General features: G+C 47.0%; 9 protein-coding genes across 9 annotated transcripts; 4 read left to right on the top strand and 5 right to left on the bottom strand.

Annotated features, from left to right (window-relative positions):
* Positions 1-644: 644 nt before the first annotated feature.
* Positions 645-2,481, top strand: M431DRAFT_488109 (hypothetical protein; the record flags this gene model as incomplete). Its single annotated transcript, XM_024916534.1, has 2 exons — positions 645-1,308; positions 1,391-2,481. 2 exons carry the CDS (start codon positions 645-647, stop codon positions 2,479-2,481), a joined length of 1,755 nt encoding a protein of 584 aa, XP_024767686.1.
* A 240-nt stretch (positions 2,482-2,721) lies between these two features.
* On the bottom strand, positions 2,722-5,725 carry M431DRAFT_501586 (hypothetical protein; the record flags this gene model as incomplete). Its single annotated transcript, XM_024918033.1, has 6 exons — positions 2,722-2,746; positions 2,782-3,262; positions 3,341-4,001; positions 4,037-4,769; positions 4,825-5,075; positions 5,606-5,725. The coding sequence occupies 6 exons, from the start codon at positions 5,723-5,725 to the stop codon at positions 2,722-2,724; spliced, it is 2,271 nt and encodes a 756-aa protein (XP_024767687.1).
* Positions 5,726-6,292: 567 nt separating this feature from the next.
* M431DRAFT_501587 (hypothetical protein) lies at positions 6,293-8,039 on the bottom strand (the record flags this gene model as incomplete). The annotated part of the gene is made up of 5 exons (XM_024918034.1): positions 6,293-6,432; positions 6,494-6,844; positions 6,903-7,173; positions 7,201-7,682; positions 7,766-8,039. The coding sequence occupies 5 exons, from the start codon at positions 8,037-8,039 to the stop codon at positions 6,293-6,295; spliced, it is 1,518 nt and encodes a 505-aa protein (XP_024767688.1).
* Positions 8,040-9,254: 1,215 nt separating this feature from the next.
* On the top strand, positions 9,255-10,787 carry M431DRAFT_11303 (hypothetical protein; the record flags this gene model as incomplete). The annotated part of the gene is made up of 2 exons (XM_024911864.1): positions 9,255-9,274; positions 10,190-10,787. The coding sequence occupies 2 exons, from the start codon at positions 9,255-9,257 to the stop codon at positions 10,785-10,787; spliced, it is 618 nt and encodes a 205-aa protein (XP_024767689.1).
* A 2,804-nt stretch (positions 10,788-13,591) lies between these two features.
* M431DRAFT_100975 (hypothetical protein) lies at positions 13,592-15,610 on the top strand (the record flags this gene model as incomplete). Its single annotated transcript, XM_024911276.1, has 3 exons — positions 13,592-14,314; positions 14,376-14,627; positions 14,684-15,610. The coding sequence occupies 3 exons, from the start codon at positions 13,592-13,594 to the stop codon at positions 15,608-15,610; spliced, it is 1,902 nt and encodes a 633-aa protein (XP_024767690.1).
* A 545-nt stretch (positions 15,611-16,155) lies between these two features.
* Positions 16,156-17,649, bottom strand: M431DRAFT_488114 (hypothetical protein; the record flags this gene model as incomplete). The annotated part of the gene is made up of 5 exons (XM_024916535.1): positions 16,156-16,439; positions 16,497-16,790; positions 16,848-17,136; positions 17,217-17,510; positions 17,569-17,649. The coding sequence occupies 5 exons, from the start codon at positions 17,647-17,649 to the stop codon at positions 16,156-16,158; spliced, it is 1,242 nt and encodes a 413-aa protein (XP_024767691.1).
* Positions 17,650-18,710: 1,061 nt separating this feature from the next.
* Positions 18,711-19,920, bottom strand: M431DRAFT_514069 (hypothetical protein). Its single transcript, XM_024920147.1, has one exon. It carries the CDS (start codon positions 19,764-19,766, stop codon positions 19,086-19,088), a length of 681 nt encoding a protein of 226 aa, XP_024767692.1. The 5' UTR covers positions 19,767-19,920; the 3' UTR covers positions 18,711-19,085.
* A 455-nt stretch (positions 19,921-20,375) lies between these two features.
* Positions 20,376-21,469, top strand: M431DRAFT_101014 (hypothetical protein; the record flags this gene model as incomplete). The annotated part of the gene is made up of 2 exons (XM_024911279.1): positions 20,376-20,600; positions 20,654-21,469. The coding sequence occupies 2 exons, from the start codon at positions 20,376-20,378 to the stop codon at positions 21,467-21,469; spliced, it is 1,041 nt and encodes a 346-aa protein (XP_024767693.1).
* On the bottom strand, positions 21,422-24,328 carry M431DRAFT_535932 (hypothetical protein). Its single transcript, XM_024920974.1, has 3 exons — positions 23,882-24,328; positions 22,843-23,816; positions 21,422-22,786 (listed from the first exon to the last, which is right to left on the bottom strand). The coding sequence occupies exons 1-3, from the start codon at positions 23,973-23,975 to the stop codon at positions 21,581-21,583; spliced, it is 2,274 nt and encodes a 757-aa protein (XP_024767694.1). The 5' UTR covers positions 23,976-24,328; the 3' UTR covers positions 21,422-21,580.
* Between the last annotated feature and the right edge of the window lie 19 nt (positions 24,329-24,347).

Consider the following 24,347-nt stretch of genomic DNA (forward strand, 5'->3'; position numbering starts at 1 on the left):
TGCAAGCCGCGAGACACTTTGATGATTTGTTCAGATGAGGATGTTGGTAAGAGAGCGACATGAGAGATTACATGCAATATTTTTAAATAAAATATCTACGGGTTTGGAATGATTCGCAAAGCAAAGGCAAAAGACCTGACGAAATTAATGTTACACGGCGGGTGCCTCATACGGCAGAAACACTGACTGTGTGGGAATAAATCACTGTTGTTGGTCAGCGACAATTCTGCATCCTACAGGTTGTCATACTCTGAGGACTGGAGTTGAAAATGAGGTTACCCCTAAACTCTCTCATTGCAGAGAGTACAAGTAGGATTCAGCCGGGGGTTTGAGTCACTCACCGGGATGGAGTCACACACCGGATCCACTTGTGTTACTGCAGGTCCGACACGTAGATCCATCGATTCCAATCGCAAATCCTTTGGACGATCAATGTCTTGGCTAAAAAAAAAAGACCTCATTAAAGAACATGAGGATTGGTTTTTGTGAAATGATGTTATAACTGGCGCAAAGCAGTGCAGTGCTGGAGTTGTATATATCCATCGAGTAGCTGCCTCCAACCTTAGTCTGTTCTGGCTACAGCACACAATTCTGCATCCAAAGACTGCAGTGTCTGTGGACAACTCGACTAATCCAAGCTCATCATGGATGAAATCCGCGAGCTGGACAATCTGCAGCCTCCAGACCGGCCCCAAAATACCTCTACTCATGAGTTAACTAACAGCGAAGGGCCCAACCGCGTTCCGACGACGCCCACACCAGTACAAGACGCTGAGCCTCGGTCGACAGGCCCAAAAACATGGAGATTCTGGGCTATCATCGTGGCATTGAGCATCACGGGGCTCATGTCCGCAATCGAGGGGACCATCATTACGAGCGCGCTACCCACCATCACCGATGCTCTGGGTGGTGGTGATGCCTACATCTGGGTCCCCAACGCCTATCTCCTGGCACAGGTCGCCATACTTCCCCTTGCCGGGCAAGCAAGCAACATCTTTGGTCGTCGCCATCTCCTCCTGGGATCTGTTGCCCTCTTCACGCTGGGAGGCGGCCTCAGCGGCGGTGCCTCCTCGATGGCCATGCTGATAGCGGCTCGCACCATCCAGGGGCTCGGCGGCGGAGGGATTAACCTCCTGATGGAGACTATCGTGACCGACATTGTCCCGCTCCGGGAGCGTGGCCAATACATGGGTATTGTGGGCATCGGCGCCATTGTAGGAGCTACCGTGGGTCCCTTTCTGGGCGGCTTGATCACTGATCATGCTTCCTGGCGATGGTGTTTCTACATCAATGTGCCCATCGGCGTTGGTAAGAATAGCTCCAGTCCTCTTCCCCATTTCTCAGTAAATGCGACAACAGTTCTCGCTTCTCTTTACTGACCATGATCTAGCTTCTTTCGTGATCCTGTTTGTTTTCCTCCGCGTCAAGTACGAGCGTGACCTGAGCTGGTCAGCTCGCCTCAAGCGCATTGACATCTCTGGCAATGCCATCTTCGTGGCTGCAATCGTCTCTGCTCTAATTGCACTCACTTGGGGCGGCACCATCTACAGTTGGAGCACCTATCACATCATTGTGCCTCTTGTTCTGGGTCTTGTAGGCGTGTTGCTCTTCGCCGCTTTCGAATGGACCCCGAGACTCTGTCCAGAGCCTTCATTCCCACGGCAGATCGTATCGAATCGCACCTCAGCAGCCGCTCTCGGTCTGACCTTCATTCACGCAGTCGTCGCCTATTGGGTATACTACTTTCTACCGATATACTTCCAAGCCATTAAAGGCTTGTCACCTCTGCGCTCCGGAGTGAACACATTGCCCAATGTTGCCGGCGGGCTAGTCTTTGCAGTTGCGGGAGGCGTCCTACTCTCCAAGTTTGGCCGCTATAAGCCTCTTCACTTGGTCGGATTTGCTGTGACCACTGTCTCCTTTGGGCTGTTTAGCATCCTTGATGCCAACTCAAGCGACGCCGCGTGGGTATGCATACAGCTTCTGAACGCTGCCGGCAGTGGCATGCTTGGCGGCGTGCTTCTGCCTGCTGTTCAGGCACCTCTGGATGAAAGTTATGTCGCTACGGCTACCGGCATTTGGAGCTTTGCTCGCTACTTCGGCTGCATCTGGGGTGTCACTATTCCGAGTGCCATTTTTAACAACGAATGCAGGCGTCTCTCGAGCAGCATTACCGACGCGGATATCGCTGCTAATCTGTCGGGAGACAGTGCGTATCAGCATGCCACGGGTGCCTTTCTATCCAGCATTCAAGACCTGGCACTTCGTGCAGAGGTGGTCGAGGTCTTTACCGGAGCGATGCGGACGGTTTGGCTTGTTGGGATTGCGTTTGCTGCATTGGGATTCTTGGTCAGCTTTATAGCGAAGGAGATTGAACTACGGAAGGAACTCAACAACAATTTTGGTGTAGAAGACAAGAAGGAAGCCATCATCTCGCCAAAGACAGACACCGAGGCTGCACCATCATCTAACCCAGTCTAATATGAACATGGGCTTAATTTAGTTATAGAGACCTGCAATGCCTCATTAGTTATAATTAGCTAATAGGTATTAACACGTATATCGTTCTAGCTCGTATATATTATCGCTTACTTCCTCCATAGCTTGATCTATCACCTTTTATTAAACTGTGGTGAGCAAAAGTACCTCTTCAATATTCTCAACAACCTTCTAATTCCCTTTAAGCACCCACTGGGAGATTCCCACTTTTCCAAGACTTTTTTAGAATCCTGTGTAAATGGATGATCTGGGCCCAGGACAGCACATCTCCCCTGCACGCACTCTTGCATAAAAGAAAGAGCGTTGCCCGAATCACCGCGACTGCGCAATGCAATGGCTAGGTTATGCTTAGATTGAAGCGTATAGGGGTGTTCCTCTCCCAGCATCTTCTGCTCAAGTTTTAACGCTTCCCTTGCAAGAGATTCTGCCAGTTTATATTTGCGCAGATCGTGGTATATTGCCCCGAGTTGGGTTATGCTCCGAGGCGTGTCTGGGTGATTCTCGCCAAGCGTCTCCCGACGGAGGTCCAGAGTCTCCTGATAGAGAGCTTTGGCTTCTTTATACTCACCCAGGCCCTGACATGTTGCTGCAAGTGATCCTATATTCCAAAGCACAGATGGATGCTTCTCGCCGAGTACCTCTCGTTGGATAGCTAAAGCTTCCATCTTGAGAGGTTTGGCTTTGGCACAATCACCCTGGTAGTGATAGACGGCTGAGATTGAAGCCAAACTCTCAAGCGTGTGTGTGTGCTTCTCTCCAAGTACTCCCCGCTAAAGTGGTAGAGCCTTTTTATAAAGAGCTTCGGCCTCTTTATACTAACCATAGCTCTAGTATACTTAACCAAGTAAATTCATAGCTCGAAGGGTATCTGGATGTTTCTCTCCAAGTGTCTGTCGCCGAAGTTCCATCCCTTTTTTGTAGCAATCTTTGGCTTTTTCATGCTGACCCTGGTAATAGTATGCTGCTGCAAGTGAAGCTATACTTTTAAGTGTATGTGGATGTCGCTCCCCGAGAACTTTTTGCCTTAGTTCTAGCGTTCTCTGATCCACGGCCTCTTTCTCTCTCCACCGTCCTCGGTCATATAAGTACCCAGACGCTCTGCTTAAAAGTTCAGACGTATCGGCTTCCCTATGGCTGATTTCTGCCCAGTCGCCCATTCCTACAGCATGAGCCAAATACCTCTCGCACTGCCCCCATGACTCTGGCTTTGAAGCTGGGAAGAGCTCTGACAATGCCTGCAAGGCAATTCTTGTGTAATATACCTCGTCGCTTGCTTCTGTTTTCATCGGAATCTCTTGTCCAGGTACATTTTGAAGGCCTCGCATAGCTAGCCTGTATCTTGCTGCTTCTTGCACAAGCTTATGCATCTCATAGCTTGGACCACCATCCTCAATATGGCGCGTCCTGAGGAACGAGAATTCTTGCAGCCGCATGATTACAGACGTCACCTCCAGCTCAAGTTCCTTGGTCGGGTCCTCGTTGCTACACTTGCTGATCTTTAACTCGTGCGGTAATTTTGGTTGTCTAGATAAGCGACGATATGAAGAACTTGGTATGCCGTTCTGTTCTCACTTTGGATTCGCTCCATTGAGACAGTCCACGTGTCAAGTACACTATTGGGCATTTCGGGCCTTCGATGTCGATCGAATTCAGTAGTCTTAAGGGTATCCCATCGGCGTTTGCTCTCTCGAAGCAAAGACAGGTACCCGGCGGCAGTCATCCGCATTCGCCGCATATATGCACCAGCTTGAGAGATAGCTAGCGGAAACCTCTGTAGTTCTTCAAGAAGGATTTCGATATCATCATCAAATTCTTCAACGCGAGCTTCCTCACTTCTCATTTTGTTAAGAAGCTCGATGGCTTCGTCACGTTCCATAGATGGAACCTCAACACCTCTTTGTGCGCCAACCAGAGTGCCCGCAATACGGGCGTCACGACTTGTCCACAGTATTGTCCCTGTAGGCCCGTTTGGGACATACTTGTATAGGCTGTTCGTAGCTTCATCTGTGGATAATCCAACGCCGAATAATTCGAGAATATCCACATTATCAAGGATAAGTACCCACGATGGGCATGCCTCGATACCGTTACGTACAGATCTAAGTAGATCCTTCCCGTCGGCCGCGGCAGCTTGTTCGATGCCAAGTTTGTTCGCAATTGTCTTGTAATCGTGTATAAACGTCGCCTTGCTATCTGCATGCACCCAGAATACGCTGCATGTTTTATATTCGTATCGTCGGTACGCATAGTCCAAGGCGATCTGAGTTTTTCTGGGTTAATTAATTGGTTAGAAATATCCATGTATTTACTTCAACCAAAACTTACCCCGACCCTCCTAGTCCCCAAAGCGCAGCACTGTGGAACTTCGATCCCCGTGGAAGAAGTTGATCCAGTTGATCTACCAACTTTTTGCGGCGAATCACATCCTTGTTGCGAGGATATGGAATAACATATGTCGGCTTATCAACCCCGGGTAATAGAGGACCAGGGGTCACATTGTAATGGATGTCTCCCTGGTTGATGGTGGCATTGTTTCCAAAACTATTATGATTGAGAGAGCGCGGGTGAGACGTTGGCTAGCTCATTGCTCACGATAGAGTGATATTAAGACCAAGAGAACTCAATATTAGACATATTGGATCAAGGTTTCAATTTTCAGTTCATGGAGTATATAAAGTCAGCCAGTAGACGTATAAGACAGCTTTGGGCCCCATTGGGAATCAATGCTGCGAAGGATACTGCAAGTAAGATTTTACCAAAAAGGATGGAAACATCCAATAAATCACCTCCATTAGAGCACATGTGTGAATGTTTGGCTGAAATAAGCTATGGTCTGCATGAATCAAATGTAAAAAAAGGCGGTTTACATGAAGATACAAACAATCATAACGGTGAATATCCTGGAACTCAAGGATATAACCCTGTGCTGACGAAAGCCTTACCTTCAGTATGGCTACAGAGATGGCTAGGTGTACGGAATACGCCCCCAATATTTATCAAACGTGTAATAAAAACTAAAGGTAAGCTTAACCAAATTTAGTAAATATATTAATCGTACTCTTTTAAATTGGTTGAACCATTTTTTCCTTCCTGAGATTACACTTACACCGAACTTATATCTATACTGATTCGCCATAAGACTTAGTATGCAGTAAGCAGAGCACAGTTCAGTGATTACAGGTACCTTCTGGCAGATTGTCTTCAATTGGGAAAAAAACAAATTCATTTATTATTAATGCGGTGCCCTCTGCTTAGCGGATGCAGCGCGTTATCATATATGAGAATCACAGCACCATTGAGCTTTAGAGTATATGTGTGGAAGACAATTGTCCTATTCTAAATGCCGTTCATTACAGTCGTCTAATAGCCTGATGATTCACTTGTGCGAGACTCTTTTCACCAGATCTTCGCAGCACCGTTGTTTCATTCTGATGTATCAACAATCCAGGCCGGTGGTTTGTGCGGCCCCTTGCGTCGCGATCCCTTACATCAATAACTGCAGCGCAGCCTCATGCAAGATATACGACCGATAAATGAAAATTCATCTAAAATAAATTAAAATGGATTCAAACCCTCTAGATTAGCAGCCCACCTGAGAAACACAGCAGCACTTATTTGCTGATCCGCACCACGATTCAGCACATACAACTATATGGTGGAAAGTTCAGCGTCCAGTCAAGTTCTTCATCACGATTATTTAAGTGCACGTAACTCTCTCACTATTTGCCCTTTCCTGCATCTCAAACCATCTCCAACATTTCCCAACATCCGAATTCAGAACCCGATATCTCTCTTACATACCATATTTGAAATGAATATTTTGCCGATCCGCCATATCGGACTCGCCATTGATTTTCCCTTGATGTGCTGATTGTTCCGGCGTCATTCCCATCTCTTCAATAATCTTAGCCCTCCGCTTGTTTTCCATAATATCTTGTTGCGTTGTCAGCCTGAAACCGTGGTGGTAAAGGTACATGCCATCCGGGAAACTCACAGTAAAATCGCCATGCCATGAATAGAGCAATAACCACCCCATACATAATTCCGCGTAAAATGATTGCAGGAATATATCTGGGCGCCCACTCAGCTCGGAAAGTCCGGACACCAACAGCACCTCCTACACAGTACGCAATAAACATGACCGTGCCGATAACAGACTTCTTCGTTCGCCCAGCTACATTAGACGGGAACAGTGTCCACATCATCAATCCAGTTAGGCGACTAGTAGCGGTCATAAGGTAAAGACCCCATCGAATCCAGAGCATACGTTTACCTTCCGTTGGTAGTAGGCCCAAAGCTAACATACCAACAAAGCCCGGAATAGTTGAGATGATCATGAAAAGAACTAAAGTGCTTACAGTTAGCACAAACAATAAGAGTAAGCCAAGATACTGCATCCTTACATCTGGTATGAGGCCACTTTAATGTCAAGATTCCAACGGCCAGCAACCAGGCTATGGTCACGAGGTCTAGTGGGATAATGCACTTCACTATAGTCTCCAAGTTGGTAAAGCCAAACGAGACAAAGACAAGCTTGCCAAATGCTGCTGTGCCGCTATTAGGTAGAGAATTGGCAATATATGCAAAGAAGAAGAAGTATGTTTGCGGATCCCGGAACGCATCCACAACCTGGTCCCAATGCCATTCATACTTCTGACCTCTGTCAGACCCGATCTAGCTGCTGGCGACTCTGGCTGCTACAATGCGTTTCTCTTCCTTCGATAGCCATCGGACTTCACTGAGCGTTCCCAGAAACAGCAGCGAAAAAAAGGACATGACTATTGTCCATGACCCTAGGAAAACACTAATCCATCGCCATGGACCAAAGCTGCTTGTGTGTTTCTGAGCAGCACTGCCAATGCCGTACATGACGAGTTGCGTTATGATATCTAAACCGCTATTTGAAGTGCTCCAGATAACGGATTTCATGGGATGTTCCCGACTGACATAGAAAGACGCCGTGAGGAGAACTAAAGCAGGAGCCATAGTACACTCAAGTAAACCCTGCAGGGAACGTAATGCCACGAGCTGGGTGAAGTTCTGGGCAAATGCGATGCAAAGAACGACAACACCCCAGAGGAATAAAGAGACGAACAAAGGCTTGTTTACACCAAAGCGTTGCATGAGATAGTTTGAGGGAGCTTCGCCGATGAGATAGGAAATGTAGAACGCGGTGGTAAGCCCTGCAAGGTGAACTGTCAGCTTCTGTATACTCCATGACATCAGATGTTATTACACAGTAGCATCTGTTGCGGGAAATGCTTACACGAAAATTGCTGACCAACAAGATTGGTGTCCTGTGGAAGGCCAAATGTTGCTTGCGTAGAGATGGACGCCTTGTCGGCCTGTTGAATGCCGGCACAGAGCCACATGAATGGCAGCAGAATACGATCAATCTTTCGGACAACGCGCTTATAATCAGTTTCAGTGTACTCAGCATTAACGGTATTCAAGACAATATCTTGAGCCCCATCAACGTTGGCTGCATCGATAACCTCGGTTGACCTGCTACTGCTGCTCGTCTTCTCATCGCTGACCATTTCCTTGGTGGCCACTGGCTGTGTCATGATGCTGGATTGTGAAAGAGTAAAATTCATGTCAATTATGGAAAGATATGTATCAGAAGTTCGTTTCTTCACGGCCAGGCGCTGGCTTTAATGGTTTTTGCCTTGACATCAAAGTCTTCTATTTTTGGGCCTACTCAACACTGTCCCCTTTTTACAGCTAACAAAAGCCGCCATAGCCTCTGTTACTCAACAGTTTCTATCTAAAGCTTCAATTCCGTGTGAAAACTCGCTTCAACATAATTTGTTCAGTAATGGCACAGAGGAACATGAGCCAGTTGACGTTACTTTCGGTGTCTCATGCCCGGCCCAGATGGAAATCGGACCACTTTACACAGAGAAATGTCCATTCAGGTGCCTATTTTGATCACATTGTCCAAGCATTGCTTATATCACGTTCAGCTTTCAGCTTCAGTTTTCAGCTTGCATTACTCACATCATTACCAAGGGCGGCATCCATCTACCATTCCGCCATCGTATGATGGGCCAATCATGAAGTTAGAATCACCATCCGGAGACACCTAGACTCAGTTACCCCATCAGTTGATCAGTGATTTCAGGTTCCTGGACATCAACTTGCTTGGGTAGGGTAGTGGCACATCCCTACTCTCAGCTTGATGTGACCTATTTGTGAGGCAGGTTGGAGATCCTTATTGGTCGCAAGTGAGTGCTGCCCAATGGTGGACATGGGAACTGAATTACATGCTTATTGTCGCCTTACCGTATATCTCACGCTAAACGGGGGCATCAAGCAGGCATTTGATAACAGACCCCGGGAGCCTGATGACTTGACTGCCGAGTTTAAATACCAGGATTATTTGACAGCGTGCGAGATACAAGACATTTCATTGGAGAAAAAAAATAAGCCTCCAATTCTACAAGACAACCTTGTTTGTTTCTTCAGCTTCAATGTCGAAGTAGCATGCAGTCATATGTGTTCAATGTTGGCAATGGGATTCCAGTAACTGTAGAGCAGGTATTATCTTAATCGTAGACTAGATGCTCATTAACATGAGGCTGCCAAGTGTTATTTAGTTATTTTGTTTTTATTCATTTATTTCACTATTAATTATCTATTAAGCATCTTGATATGTCAGTAATGCTGGTGAGCTGATTTGCGCGGCTGTCGTGTTTGGGTGTTGTCTGAAAATTAGCTAAATGTCTTGGAGGTATGTATAGCCGCCCAACAGGATGGCCGCCATCTTACCATGGTATTTGCCACGACCGTTCTAGAACAGGCCTAGATGCCTCTGCTACGTATTCTTTTTCAGCTTTGTGTGACACATTAACCATTTATATCAATGACGTAGAGCTCCGTGGTGTTCTCGACTTACTGCCTGCCCGAGCCATTGTAGTAAGGCATGCATCAAAGATGGAGATTCATAACATATGACCACAACTTGGCTACCTTTACTAAACAAGGTTTTAGATTATATAGACAAAGTGATTTTTCTAACTATTTGTACATCATAGCCAACAAGATTATGTAGCGGAATTGACGTTTAGAATGTGCGTGAGCAGCTGTATCAAGATACATGTATACATGCATAATTGCATATCTGTATCTGACAATGCTACACAGCCAGTCTCGCATGGCTTAATGACCTGTGATCAAAATGAAATCGCTTTGCGCACTTGATAAAGGTTGATGGTTGATCGCTATGTGAGAGAGTGGCGCGGTCAATATGCAAAAAAGAGCTGTCCACGAAGCGCATCTCCGAATATACAAGACTTTAGCCACTGAGTCAAGCACATACGACCATTGTTAGTAGAGAATTGAAGGTCTCGCCAAGTTTTCGTGTTGAGTTAGTTGTCTTTCAATTTTTGGACTTCAAGACTAAAAATCTGGAGTCGCACGATCCCGTATCTCGTAGAGTAAACACTAAGGACTATGCCAGGGGCTGAAGTTTTTATCAATTAGCTCCGACTTTAGTGATTCAATCCACGACCAGCATGAAAGTCAACTTGCACTTTCGCTACGCGAAATTCCCAAAGGCGCACTTCATAACCATTTAAAATAGATAAATACACCTACCCACGGCCCCTGCATCTTCTGCTCTTTGCCGTTTCCATCCTCAAAGCCTCCCTTTTCTGTCTACCGCCGCGTTCCCTCTACCGCGCCGCAGCTATCGCTCTGCTCGCGGTCGTGACCTTAGCTTCCAGCTCAGCCTCCTAGAATACTTCCCAAATCGCGCCTTTATATCTCTCGCCTTAGGCGCAACCTGGACTACGTTCTTAAACGCCTTTGAGATCCTGATTGTGTCAAACGTCAGCCCTCAAGACCCCGGCCTTCAGTTGGACAATCCTGGAAACTCAATCTTCCAGGCATTTCGGGCAGCTACATTACCATTCAACTGGCGGCGCGTCGGAACCAAGTGGCAGATTAAGGTCCCAGCTTCGACGGAAGATGCCTCCATAACTGGGCGCGCGCGTTTCCTTTTCAAGAGACTGAGCGTTCTAGCCGTCTGCTATCTCGTCATAGATCTCTGTGCCGCGGGTCCTCCGCCGGACCCAAATATGATTGCGAGAGAGAAGCAAACTATCTCGTATCTGCTTGCTTCAACCTCAGAAGACGTCGGATTTCGGGTGATCACAACCATCGTCTTCCTTATCAACGCAGCTCTTGGCGTGATCGGAGCCCACAGCCTTCTAGCAATTGTTGCCGTCCTCCGCGGTGACCAGCCACAGAGCTGGCCTCACATCTGGCAGGGCTGGCCGAGTTAGGCTTATTCCGTGAGAAGATTCTGGAGGTATGTCTTCGCTCCTTCCAGTCGTATTAGTGGCCGCTGATTGAGTTTATCCAGCAATTACCACCACCAAGGTCTGCGCAAGGCTCTTAGTGGACCGGCTGACTGGATTATTGACTCGGCTCTCCCCCGTGGTAGCCTGATCTCCCGTTACTCGAGGCTCGCTTTAGCATTCATTTTATCCGTATTGCTACACCACTAGGCTGAGAGATCTGAAACTGGACAATTGATCTTCTTCAGTAGTCAGGCACTTGGCATCATGTTGGAAGATGCAGTCTACAAGCCTATAGTCTCAGCCCCATACAGCTCCCTCGACGCATCGAGCGAGCCTTAGGATATCTTTGGGTGCTGGTATGGCTGGTATGCCTCGTGCCGTACTGGTCTTATTCGACAATGCGTGTAATTGACGACCCTGTGAGGGATCAGGCAACGTTTGAGATCTTCAAAAAGGTCTTGTCCAAGTAGTAATATTGCAATCACGACTACTAATCTCTTGAAAAGAAAAGGACGTCTGCTACAAAGCTGAACAAGCGGGATTTGGAGTAGAGGGAGGGCGTAAATTCCCTGTAAACTATCCCCCCCCCCGTGACGAGTTGATCCCTTGTAATAGCTGGTTCCTTTACAACAGTTGCGATAATTGCGATGTTTGGCATTTTATCCAATTGGCTCACTGGTATAACGGATCGCTACATGTACTATTTATATATTTAGAGATAGGCAAAGTAGTGCAGGGGAGATGATACATGTAATTGACATTTGTCGTCTACATGTTTGTTGATGTCTACTCAAGACAATGCACCATAGTTATATGCTTGCGCTACTGATTTACAGGTATATACGATCATAGGTAGAGGAGAATTCGGGGTTCCGTCAGCTCCCCCAAGACAAGCCTCTAACCGGCAGATTAGTAGTCAGGTGGGTGACCACTAGCGAACACCGGCTGTTGTATGTCTTTATTTTTTGTTTTGCTTTTTAACTATATTAATTTGAACTGTCCGTTGTAAATCACTTCCCTCTGTCATCTGTCATATACGATTATATCCATTGGAATTCTGTCAAGCTCGTTTTTTGAGTTTTACGTCCTCCATATCTAAGTAAAGAACTTATAGGTGCAATCGTTAGGTTGCTCTGGTTATGGCTAATTGATAACTTTATCTGGATTTGGTGATGAAGCGAGATCTTGTAGTAAGGAACTAGGACATCAATAAAGCGCCAGGGCACTTCTGAGTACATTGACTACGGAGAACTTTCCAACGCCTCCACGAGTCCGTTCCTCTATCATCTTTATATGGAAATACTGATAGGAGATATATAGAGAGTAATTGCAGGGTTGAGAAGAAGGTGGAGAGATAGAATAGCACTTGTGGCCAGTTGCTTAATCACTGTCAATGTCTCGTTGTAAGGCAACTTGTCTGGAACTTTCTCCGAATTCGGCTGTGTTTCGTCTCCAAAGGTCATTGTAGCATTCAACGTATATTCATACGTATCACCTGTTAAAGCGTCGATTCTATTAATATAAAGGCTACATACAGTTTGCCCCTACTATGCGCACGCTAGTCGTTTTCTTTTCAAAGAGGAATCTGCCTAAACCGTCACATATTTAGTGTGTGATGCGTATAATGGTTGATCCCGGCTATAACTCACACTGAGCTATTAGCAATTCCAATTTAACTACGGTCGTAAATCTCAATTAAACGCAAGAGTCTCCGAGTAGTTGCGTAGGTAAGATCCAATTGCTTTTAGCGCCACGCCTGCGTTGGCAAGTTTGTGCACAGTTAATTTATCGGCATCTGATAGTTTGCGATGGACTGGATGCGCAGACCTCTGTATACTTGGGTTCATGGTTGTGGATAGCACATTCGCTACTAAGACGATGCGTAAGTTTCCAAGAAGCCTTATCAAGACTCTCCTTCGCAAGAACGGAGAATGGGCATCCTGTACGCTTTGTTGTAGTGAGCCGCTGTCTTACAATTAAGTCATCTGGAGTGCGGCCTGCACCACGGTCACAGTTGAAGACAACTTGTTGCCTGCCATTGGGCGTTTTTCTCGACCGTCTGGTCCCGAATGCATAGCACCTACATGTATTGAGTCCCCGCCTGAACGCGCAATGATGAATAGGCTCGGGCAGGCGCTGGGTCCAATTAAGTTCAAGCTAATTGAAAGCACCAAAGCAGAATGCTGGGATCGGAGAAAATCGCAAACTGGATCAACAGCGGACCGGCACATCGGTTGGGGGTGGCTGTGGTGCGGTCTGGCTGAACTGGCGGACTCATCGGAAGAGCCAGGTGCCGCGGGCTCACTAGGGGGAAGTTTGCGGGGTTGGCCATCGTTCCCGAGCCAAAAACAGGCCCTGGTCATTCTAGGACGGCTATCCAGCAGAGGCCTTCTATTTATACCCTGGTCTTCCGTCCAACTCATCTTCTCCGTCTCTGTAACATTTGCTCCTCCAAGGCTGTCAGGGCACGCAACACTCGTGATAACCAATATGGAACAAACTAATCCCAATAGGGTACATAAACGAAAGAGAAGTCGGTATATACCACATGCATGTAATCCATGTAGGGCCGCCAAAGTTCGCTGTGATGGTGGACTTCCTTGCGGCTTCTGTGTTGCCCGAACTCCAAACGCCTGTTGCTACAGTGCAACGCGTCTACCAAGCTTCCAGAACGATCGTGTTCGCGCTGCGTCAACGGTTCCGTAAGATACTTCAATCGAGAGCGGAGATGAATACCTGCAAGCTAACTATGCGGCAGGGGGACGGCCGGTGACTCCCAAACTTTGATGTCGACAAAGCTGGATCTCCTGATTGACCGGGTCACGGCGCTGGAAAAGGCTCTCTTGGCCCAAAGAGTCCAATGCAAAGCCAGAGAGGTGACACCTACCTCGCCGAAGCAGCCGTTGCCGATATTCCAAGGTTCTACAAGTTCTGTTTTCTCCATCATCGTCGCCGACACGAATTTAAAAGTGCTAGAACCCGACGGCACTAGTCCACCAATCTCAGATGATAGTGATTCACCACGCGCTCAAACAACTTTTTCCATTGTCCACGGCCAAATCATTGATGAGTTGTCCAAAGAGGCGGCAGACGGGGAATCCGAGAGTAGGCCGATCGTCTTACCTCGCGCTGCGGGGACAAGGTCCCAATCGATTGAAACACAGACTCATATTGACCTAAGCTGCGACGACCTCATCTCGCTAGTTTATATTTACCAGAACCTAGCTGGCACCTTGTACCCTTTCTTGAACATTCCGTTTCTAGTACAACAAGCAAGACAGACGTGGGCTGTAAAGCCGGCGGAACTTACACCCTCGAATGATGGCGTGGATGTTGGGAGCAAAGATGTTGCCATCCTAAAAATTGTGGCAGCGATCGCGCTCTTGGCAGAGGGTGAAGGCCGTAATGACTTGGCGTTGAGCCTGTATCACAGTATTTTACCAGAAGTGGAAGCTATAGTATGGAGCACGAAGCTGGATCTCAAGGGCCTGATGCTTTTACCTCTGGTGGTAAGACCCACCGTCACTCATTATATTGTTGCCAGTCAGAGCTGATGCAGGATTTTCATAGAGCTTGTTTTATATCCACCAGAGCAAATGGCGCCTTGCCTGGCGATTTTTGGGCAACGTAGCGCGGATAGTCCTTGAGCTAGGGCTGAATCGCCAAATCGTCTTGGAGCGATCATTCCCCGACATGGCAGACCGTACCCAGGCTATCAACGCCATATGGACAACTTTTCTCCTAAATCGCCTTCTCAGCTATCTATTGGGTGTGACAGTGGCCATGCAGAATCTTCACCTCGATCCGACCTTTCCAGGTCCAGTATGTATCTAACCCTAACGAGAAGCCTCCCAATTTACTGATAATCTCTCCATCAGGTAGATGCACCTTATTTGGAGGCTATGATCGATTTCGACCGAATTGGGACCCAGGCCATCGATGTTCTCATGAGTGACAAGAGTGACGACTGCACCCGGATCAGTGATAGGAAAGAACATTTTGCCTTCTTTCAATATCGACTCGACGAATGGGGCAAAAGAATCAGCACAGACTTTCAATTCTTATCCCATGATGCTGAAACTGATATACGGAATGAACAGCTCCGCATATTACTGCATCTGTGGAAGGATCATCTTCACATGATCGTCGCCCGCTCTTTTATATGTGACAATCGGTGTTCTGCAGCACCATTGGATATTTGGGCTTCTTCCGTCGGTGCAGCTGCGGATACCATTCAACACTTATCTCATCTAGAATGCTCCACAAGGTCATTCCGCTTTCACCAGTCCAAGTACAACCACTTCCTCATCGCCGCATTAGGTACACTCCTTCTGGCCATCTCCCGGGGATCATCAAATCCGGATTCAATGTCATTAGGAGAACAGCGAATACCAATGGCACAAACCACATACCTCAAGGCTCAGCAGAATTCCGTGATTGCATTGAATCTTCTTTACACTTTAGCCAAGACTTCACATCACTTCCAGTTTTGGTTAGAGCACGTGCGAGGCCTGGCACGTCGTCTCAAAATCTTGGACCGCTTGGTCCCTGGATCATTTGGCACAGATGATTCAAGGTTACAGAATGAAGCCCTGGGAGAACAAATTCGAAGTGCCAGAAACGCCACGACGGAGCTGATAAGGATGGCGGAATCATATGTATTTGAAAGTGTGGACAACGTGATACCTCCCGGTTTGCAAGACTTAGACGTATCGCCGTTAACTAGGGCGCCGTCCCTGTCGGAGTCAGATCCAATCCAGGACTTCGGATGGTTTTTTGGTGGCTCTTTTGTTAACAGCCTTTAGCGGATTTAATTTGTTTTCTAGCCTGTATTGCGCTCTTCTTAAGATACGAACAAGGGCTAAAGTATAAGAGCCCCCACCCTCTCAGTATCGCTAAATATTGCTCATTAATTATGAGCGTGTTTGTATATACACATGTATAACGCTATAATACCGCTATTTCTCCAAAATGGATGTTATTCATTACGTGACGCAATCCTAGCGTGGTGTTATAAACTCGGCCTGTATGCTGTATAATAAGCAACTAGGCAGGGAGAGGGAACTTATTTGCTAATTATAGAAGGCTAGAAAGTTATGGCTTTTTTGTTAATAGTTGCGAGTGAATATGCTGCCTAATATCTACTGGACCTATTTTACAGTGCTCGTTACAACTAAAATGGAAATAAATCTCGTATTGTAACCATAATAATAATAACTTAGTTAATACTGATAACTAATATATCAAGGATACAAGTTGAGTCAAGCAAGCTTTTTATGAACAACTTCAAAATCAAGTTGAACTTGCAAACTTAACTTACTTGAATTGTTAAATTGACATTAGAGCTGGCTCAATTGCTGACAATAGCCTCTCCTGTGGCATTGGCCTGCTTAAGCCCCCGTAAGTCGTTGCCGCCGTATTTGATTTCTGGACTCTCTAAAAAGCGATTCCATTCGTGGATACTCAACGTGAGCTCCTTAGACAGGGTTACCTCGCGAATGCCTCGCTCAATCACTTCTTTCTCATAGCCATTTATGGCATCAACAAGGTTTGCTTTTCCTGTTGCCACATTCTCCATAGCTGAGACGAAGTGAGCGCAGTCCGTGACAGCATTATTAAACCCTTGGCCTCGATCTGCATGATTGAGGAGTCAGTCTTTTGTATGAGGATTATGGCACTGAAACCACGTACGAAAAGAAATGGCGTGCGACGCATCCCCAGCTAGTGTAACCCGACCGTCATGGTTATCCCATGGTGTTGGTACCCAATATCTGATAGGATCATAAGGTACCACCTGGTCGTCAGGCAAATGCTTCAAGATCGTTCGCCTTGGTTCAGTCATGTCGTCAGCGAGGGTCTTTAGTAGGCGGACGCGCTCGCTATTGCTTAAGCCCTCGAGGGACTTTCCGAGAAGGCCCCTAGGGAAAGTCAATGCGATGTGAAATGTCCACGTCGAATGATCATTCGCATCAGGGGCCGTGCAGTCTGGAAATTAGGTCAGCTGCTGTTTCGCGCATGTCTTAGGATTTACCGTAGTCTTACAGAGCAACATCATAAAAACGCCCTTTGGATGAACTCCATAATCGACGTAGCCAGCAACATGCTCTGCAATATACTTGGCATGCTCCAAGGGATATCTGACGTTCATGTTAACCATCTCGTAATCGGGAAAACTTTGCGCTTCCCCACGCGGCCCGAGTAGCTGACGTCGAACAAATGAGCCTCCCCCATCTGCACCGACTAAAGTTGTTCCGGCCTCAGAAGTCCCATCAGCGAAGTGTGCGATCACGCCAGTTTCAGTGTATTCGATGCCACTCAGTTCATGGTCGTACTGCACTCAAATCAGATCAGCGGTGCTCCTCAGTAAGAGGCCACTGTGCCTCCTTTCTAAAAACGAAAGGGACAACATACCACGACATCAATTCCCTCAACCGCTAGCTTTCTAATTCCCATTCTATTCGTCCTGATCGCGTATGGGTATGTAAACTCCTTCACGATGTCACCTGTTTGAATATTGCTAATAACAAGTTTTTCATTGGCGGTAGCATGATAGTGAGGTCTGACCAGTGCCTCCTGCAATCGTTCGTACAAATGCTTGGGAAGCAGTTTCTCGAAATATGGGAAGGCCCAATAGATGCTCATGCTCCAATTTCGAGGACGCTTTGCTGGGTCCACTACATCATGAATGCTAAACGATATTCCTCTCTGTAGGTTTAAATCAGCATATCAACGAAACTAGGAAACTAGAAGCCAATATACTCACCTTCTTTAGGCCTTGGGCGATGAGGCAGCCCGAGGCGCCCGAACCGATAATAATAACATGAGGTTTCTGGGATGCGTCCATAGTGGTTGTTATGAAATGAACCACCTTAAAAAGTATGAAATTTTAGCGTTTTTCCAAAAGATTCTCCAATACGATATCAGACTCAATGCCAGATAAATGATTGGACTGATAGTGGAATTTTCTCTCACATCTTGCGGGACCATAGAGAGTAGATTTATCCTTATTTGCACTCTCAAGTCTTCACCCAAAAGCTTCAGACAGCGGAACGATGACAAGTTCCATCGGAGTCAATTGTTGAACTACGGAATAGTTTCCGGTTTCCAGATCTTTGGCGGCGCACAGGCTGAGTAGCATGTCACCCATACCCTTCGAAACCGCGTCTACCATCGCAGCCAAGTGGGGCGGAATGTTCCGAGATAGGCCCTTGAATTCTACGTGACCGGATGGGATCGGAACTGGAATAACCCCTCGCTCATGTTGAGTTTGACACCTCTTCCGGAATGTTCCAGTCAGGGGCTCCTCGATAAAGACTTGGGCTAGTCCGAGAAGCGTTGCCATGGCCATATGACCAACACTGTTATCACGTCGCGCCGTAAGCCTCCCAGGGCTAAAAGAGCGGGGGGGAAATGATCAAGTTTGTATAGTAGCCTGCATTGTAAAACTGAGCGAACTATATCCCTTTTCCATGATATTTAAAATCTTAACTTCGTTCGGTCTTTCGTCAGTGTCAGTTCTCTCGATGGAGAATTCCCAGTCAACTATCAAATTTAAATGCAGTGAAGACATAGTCAGCGCTGTTTGTGTTGTTATAACCCACGCCATAATGTGATGCAATTTAGTCTTGATGCATGGAAGGCCGCAGAAACCGAGAAAGGAGGGCATTGAGGGGTATCTCAGCAAACCTGTGGTAGACATTTCTTTGCCCAGCCAGATGCAATTCTAGCCAATGAAAGTAGTCTGAATTGCACTCTTTATGAAAACTTTCGTTACCTCGGTACGACTTATTTGGGGACAAGTATATCGATGGGTAGTCATGTTGGCAAAGGATCTAAGCATGAATGTGAGCTAGACTTTTCGGTACGAGTCAACTTATTTTGCCCACGCAGTGGACTACGAACTTGCGGGGAGATTCTTTATAAAGGAACCACGATCTTGTTTGGCATTTATTTACTGCATAAATCTGCCTTAGCAGTTTCCCCTGCCCAAGCCCGTCGAATTAGCTCGTGTATCCATTCTGGCTCCAATGCCCGCGGATTTGGATATTGATTACGAGTGGCTATTTCAGTCGCTTTATCAACATCGCTCTCCTTCATTCCCAAGTCTCGTAATGCCCGAGGCACTGGCAACTTTCCTATTAGCAGGTCTAGGCCACCCGAGGCATCTCCACTGCTTCCGGGAAGAACAGCAGCCAATTTGGCCATCTGCTCAGGGATGGCAGGTGCATTATAAGACAACGCATGTGGCAGAACGATGGTGTGTGTCTCGGCATGAGGGAGTCATATCGATCCTCCAAGAACATGACAGAGTTTATGGTGCAATCCCATCGACGAGCTGCCCAGTACAGTACCACAAAGCCAAGAGCCGTACAGCGCCTTTTCCCTCGGGCTTTTAGCGCTGGAGTCCTGAACGATCTGAGGTAGAGACTCTGCTAGCGCCTTTATACCTTCCAGCGCAAGCATTGAAATAATGGGGCTGACATTCGTCGCGTAGAGAGCCTCTATGGCATGAGCAATTGCATTGATCCCTGATGAACTGCAGATTGCGGGCGGCAGCGTCATTGTAAAGTCGACGTCATATATAACCACTTCAGGCAGAATCTTGGGATCCGATTGTGTGGTCTTGATGCCATCTTGGGTTTCGCCGAGGTGGGGCGTCATTTCAGAGCCGGCATAAGTCGTGGGTATGCTGATATGAGGCACTCCCGTGCGAATAGAGATAGCTTTACCTAGACCAACTACTGAGCCGCCGCCAATGGAAATCACGCAGTCTGCTGCTACTGAGTTGAGCAAGGCTGTTGCTTCTTCAGTCACCGGGATTGGCGTGTGTGCCTTTGCCTGCGCAAAGGTACCGGCTGCAGTCATAGAAGCGCCTGGTATGAGATCGGAGAGCTGATTTGTCCAATGGCTCTTTCCAGGCGTTGAGAGTAGGAGTGGCCGAGAAACCTTGAGACGCTCCATCTCGCCCGGGAGCTTCTTGACACTGCCGGAACCAAAGACGACTCGGTTTGGAGGACATTGTATTCGAATTCTTTCATCATGGTGGGCGAATTTTGTTGACAGTGAGAATTTTCATGCTCTTCTCAAAGTGAAACATGAGGTCGGAGGATAGGTAGCTGGAGTGTTATTTCAAGTCTGCGTCCCGCGCTATTGATAATTGAGAAATGACGTGTCTAGTTGGCCTCTAGCAGTTTGTCACGCTAGACCCGGTGAAGGACCGTAATATGCCAGTCAAGTTAATGGATGCACTCATGCTCGTTGGTTCATTGGCCGTTGAAGCAAGCCGGAAGTCCGGAAAAGTGTCCCCACCAAGTTCCGGATGTGGCGCTTCTTCTCGAAAGCCGGCTTGGAGTTTTCCGGTTCGAGCTCTCCAATCGCATGTTTCTCCACTGTTTATAAACAACTGTATTTAACAGTCAAAGCAGGAAGCATCCCGAAATTGGTATTCAAGATTCCTGAAGCCTATAAACCTACCACTTAAATACAAAGTCGAGCAGTCAATCACACTAAATTACATGATTAAGCCGTACATTTCAACATCCCATTAAAAATATACACACGCCTTACACCATGGCCACGCCTATCAGCTTGAAAGATCTGACGGTTGATAACATCACTGAAAATGTTCACGTCATCAACTCTCAGTGCAGCAATCTGCGGATAAAGTATATTCTAGAGCGGACCGTTACACATCTGCACGATCTTGCGAGAGAAACTAGACTCACCACAGACGAGTGGATGGCGGCTATTCAATTCCTGACCCGAGTAGGTCAGATTTCGTCAGATGTCAGGCAGGTATGCATACTCTCTCTGCGTACGTAAATATGCAAAAACTTACCACGACCCAGGAATTTATTTTGTTATCGGACGTCTTGGGACTCTCCCTTCTAGTAGACTCAATCGATCATCCCAAGCCAAAAGGCAGCACTGAAGGCACAGTCTTGGGGCCCTTTCATACTCATGAAGCCCACGATGCAATTGCAGGCTCTCTGATATCACATGACCCAGATGGCGAGCCACTTCTCGTCCTTTGTACGCTGAAGGACACCAACGGGCAGCCCATCTCTGGGGCCAAGATCGATACGTGGGAGACCGACTCAAAGGGGTTCTACGATGTGCAGCACCAAGACAGAAGCGGTCCGGATGGCAGGGCTATCTTGACAAGCGATGAGATAGGCAACTTTTGGTTCAAGGCTATTGTGCCCGTACCATACCCTATCCCGCACGATGGGCCGGTAGGACAGCTCCTCAATGTGCTGAATCGCCATCCGTACCGGCCAGGCCACATGCACTTCATATTTAAAAAGGACGGCTACGACCCATTAGTCACGCAAGTCTATCTTAACGCTCAAACTCCTGAATATGATCACAAACTAACATGTATTTATAGTGCATTATATCTCAAAGATGACCCTTATGAATCTGCCGATGCCGTCTTTGGCGTTAAGGACTCTCTTGTAGTCCAGATTAAAAAGGTCGAGGATGAGGAAATGGCAAAGAAATATGGCGTCAAATTGCGCTCTGCCCTTCTTACCTATGACTTCGTCCTAGTTAAGGAGCAAGCTGCCGCGGAGTTGCGCAGACAAAAGGCCGAGGAAGCAATGGCTAAATTAGGTCGCAAAATCAGATTTATTGACGATCTGCCTGTCCCTGATGTAGACTAAAATAGTGTATATATATTGCCCAACAACAAATACATCAATAGTCGATCTAGTACCGGTCATATAGTACAAATTTGCGGCTACCTTGCACTTCTTTAGCACTTTAAACTTTCTTTATAGCATTATTGATGACAGATCGATATCTGGCCCTTCGGGATATAATCCATCGACTTGAAACGTTAAAAATTCCAAACCCGATATGTTTTTGTCTGCTGCTGTAAAGTCTTGCAGCAAGTTAGGATCTATGATGGAGGCCAACAAGGCAGGGTCTTGCCTAGGAACAGCGTGAGAGAATAAAGCCGCAGAGAAATCGTTTTCAAGATGTTTCGTCATATTACCCAAGGGTAGTTGACCTTGTGCTCCGTCATACTCTTGCTCTGCATTGTTTCCTTCAGGTTGTGCAGATTGCCTCTGCTGGTTCTGAACACAAACCTGCTCCACCTCCAATCCTTCTCGTATTAAATTTGCACTTCGTCGAGCTACGATAGCCTCGTCCATTGATTGCAAAATGTCATGTGCTTTCATGACGTCCTTGAGCAGTTCGTTGCTGGGCACGGTAGTATGGCCAAGCATGATGATGTAGAGAACAACCATGCCAGCATACAAAGTATATGTGGAATTGTACCACCAAGTGCGAAAGTAGTGTCGGTTAGTATACGCATCATACATGATGCGTATTGTATCGCGGGCCGCATCAAGACACGAGCCGACGTGTCGTGAGAGTTGTGACGGCGTTGTGCTCATTGGTGCCCCTAAGAAGAGTCGATGCAGAACAATCCTCGCATTCAAGTATCTCAGGTGTAAAACGAGTTTCTGCTTCGCCACCCACTCTGCTTCACGAAAAGATACTTGGCTGAAATCGAGATACTCTGGTAGCCGAGTCTTCCAGTCGTCAAGCAGAGTATCAAGCTCCTTTGCAACTGTCGACTTTTGCAGCAAAGTGAGACCCTTTGAGTCGTGATACAATTCTTTTGAGATTCGTCGCAAAATGGCAGCTAAATGGACCATCTCGTTAATCATGGCGAAGCTGCAGTGCTCCAGTTCGGATCTCTTAGGCACATTGGAAATTTCGGCTTGAATGCGAGGCAATTCAATTTGATAGTTTCGAGGCTTTCCAAGACTGTCTCGGCGGCCTGCACTACAGCTCATCTCTATCTCGTGAGAGTAGATGCACCAAAAGATTCGTCGTGCGGCTTTGCGGTCTTCAATTGAATTCGACATCGACTCTCTCGCAATTCCTATGGCAAGAGCAGTGCGGACAGCGTAACCACAGTACATGTAGCAAACATGTGAGTTTAGAGAGTTTTGACAGTAAAGCGACTTTTTCGAGATTAGCATAACGTGTTATGCAAATAAATGGTTACAAGGTAGCTCACTATGAGGAGAAGCGTTTGGGCACTTACTAATGAACAAGCCTCGAAAACATCTCCGAGTAAAGCCCTGGACTTTCGGAAATATTCTTTCGAAAGTGCCCGGCTAGATGGAAGGACGTTGGTGTTTGGATGTTGAGTTGGTTGTTTCATGCACAGGCTAATTTCTTCCTCGAAGTTATGAGTTATACTGGGGTCCGCAATAAGTGCCCCAACCGCTACCACAATATTGTACAGGGCAAAGAAATGCCTAGGATCCTTGGTCCTTTCCGGTGGTGTATATAAAACCCATATTACGTCCTCGCATCGTGCTGTAAACGCAATGGGATCGAGCACGGGGTGGATATGATGTAAGTTACTCATGAATATACGGACGTACTCTCGCTCTAGCCTCTTCTTACCCAATTGAAGTGGAATTTCAGGTGAGGTCCGTTCTTTTGTGGCAAGATGCTCAGAAGAACAAGGATGAATCGATTGCTCTCCATTTGGAGTGGGTTGAGGAGCTAACGTGTGAACAAGATTCTGCATTCCTTCTAAATGATTGCCATCTCCTGTCCGACTCGTAGAAAGAGAGGGGCTCCTAGACACATTCTGTTGGTTCTCCGTTGCATAGAAGGGTGATTTTGGTCTCAACGGTGGCTCTAATGCTTCTTCGTTGGAGTGGACGTTGACAATGGAAACGGGAGACCGATCTGTTAGACTAGGCGTTAGAACAATCCCAGCAGATGCCATTGGGCTGTTTTGGTCCCGAAAGGACGCTGGCTGGCTAGTCCCACCATTAGGAGGGGATAGATTTAACGATTCTTTGCGCTGTATAGAGTTTGCATGTACGGGAGGGAGGTTTCGCTGGGCATATGCAAAGAACTGGTTGAGGAGCACAAAGTTGGATGAGGTGCTATAGAATTCAGTGCCATGCGTGTGCTGGTTGAAATTGCCTACTACATCCGTGTTGGTGACAGGTAGAGACTGTGGCGCAAAGCCTTGGACTAGATGTTAGTAACCTTCGTTCCTATTGCTCGGGAAACGGGAGCATGGCCGAACATACCTGTGGGGTCTGAGCCGTGAGCGTGTTCTCCAGTCTCACCCCGCCTCCGGTAGTCACTTTCATCAACTCGGGTTAATAGTAAGGATGGACCCATTTTCTGTATTCCTATGGCCTGGACTCAGGAGGCTGCTGTCCCTGTTCCGGTCAGTCCTTCTTCGAAGTCCATACGTGCACTGATGGAAGTGCGTAACGCAATTGGCGCACGGCTGTTGCTGATCACATTTTGCCTTTTTAACACGACATCGCTGGCACGCATGAGATGCGCGTGGTAGGGTACGGCGGCTTTGCAACGGCTGCGACGGACGCTGTGTTGACTCTTCCATGCCTGATAACGCGGGCTAGTTGTATGTGCTTATGAGACAAATAGTAGATGTGGATGACATTCTTTCAATTGCTTGAAACATTCATGCCAAAGGCAGGGACCGGAAGATGGAACTTTTGAAATGCCAAGAGCCTCTGCCTACAT

This window comes from Trichoderma harzianum, assembly GCF_003025095.1.
Source record: "Trichoderma harzianum CBS 226.95 unplaced genomic scaffold M431scaffold_30, whole genome shotgun sequence".
Taxonomy (NCBI): domain Eukaryota; kingdom Fungi; phylum Ascomycota; class Sordariomycetes; order Hypocreales; family Hypocreaceae; genus Trichoderma; species Trichoderma harzianum.

Coding starts and splice junctions, on each gene's coding strand:
- M431DRAFT_514069 (XM_024920147.1), bottom strand. CDS start 19,766: ATGGAGCGTCTCAAGGTTTCTCGGCCACTCCTACTCTCAACGCCTGGA.
- M431DRAFT_535932 (XM_024920974.1), bottom strand. CDS start 23,975: ATGGGTCCATCCTTACTATTAACCCGAGTTGATGAAAGTGACTACCGG. Junction 23,817..23,881: donor TCACGGCTCAGACCCCACAG/GTATGTTCGGCC, acceptor ATCTAGTCCAAG/GCTTTGCGCCACAGTCTCTA. Junction 22,787..22,842: donor CCCAAACGCTTCTCCTCATA/GTGAGCTACCTT, acceptor ATCTCGAAAAAG/TCGCTTTACTGTCAAAACTC.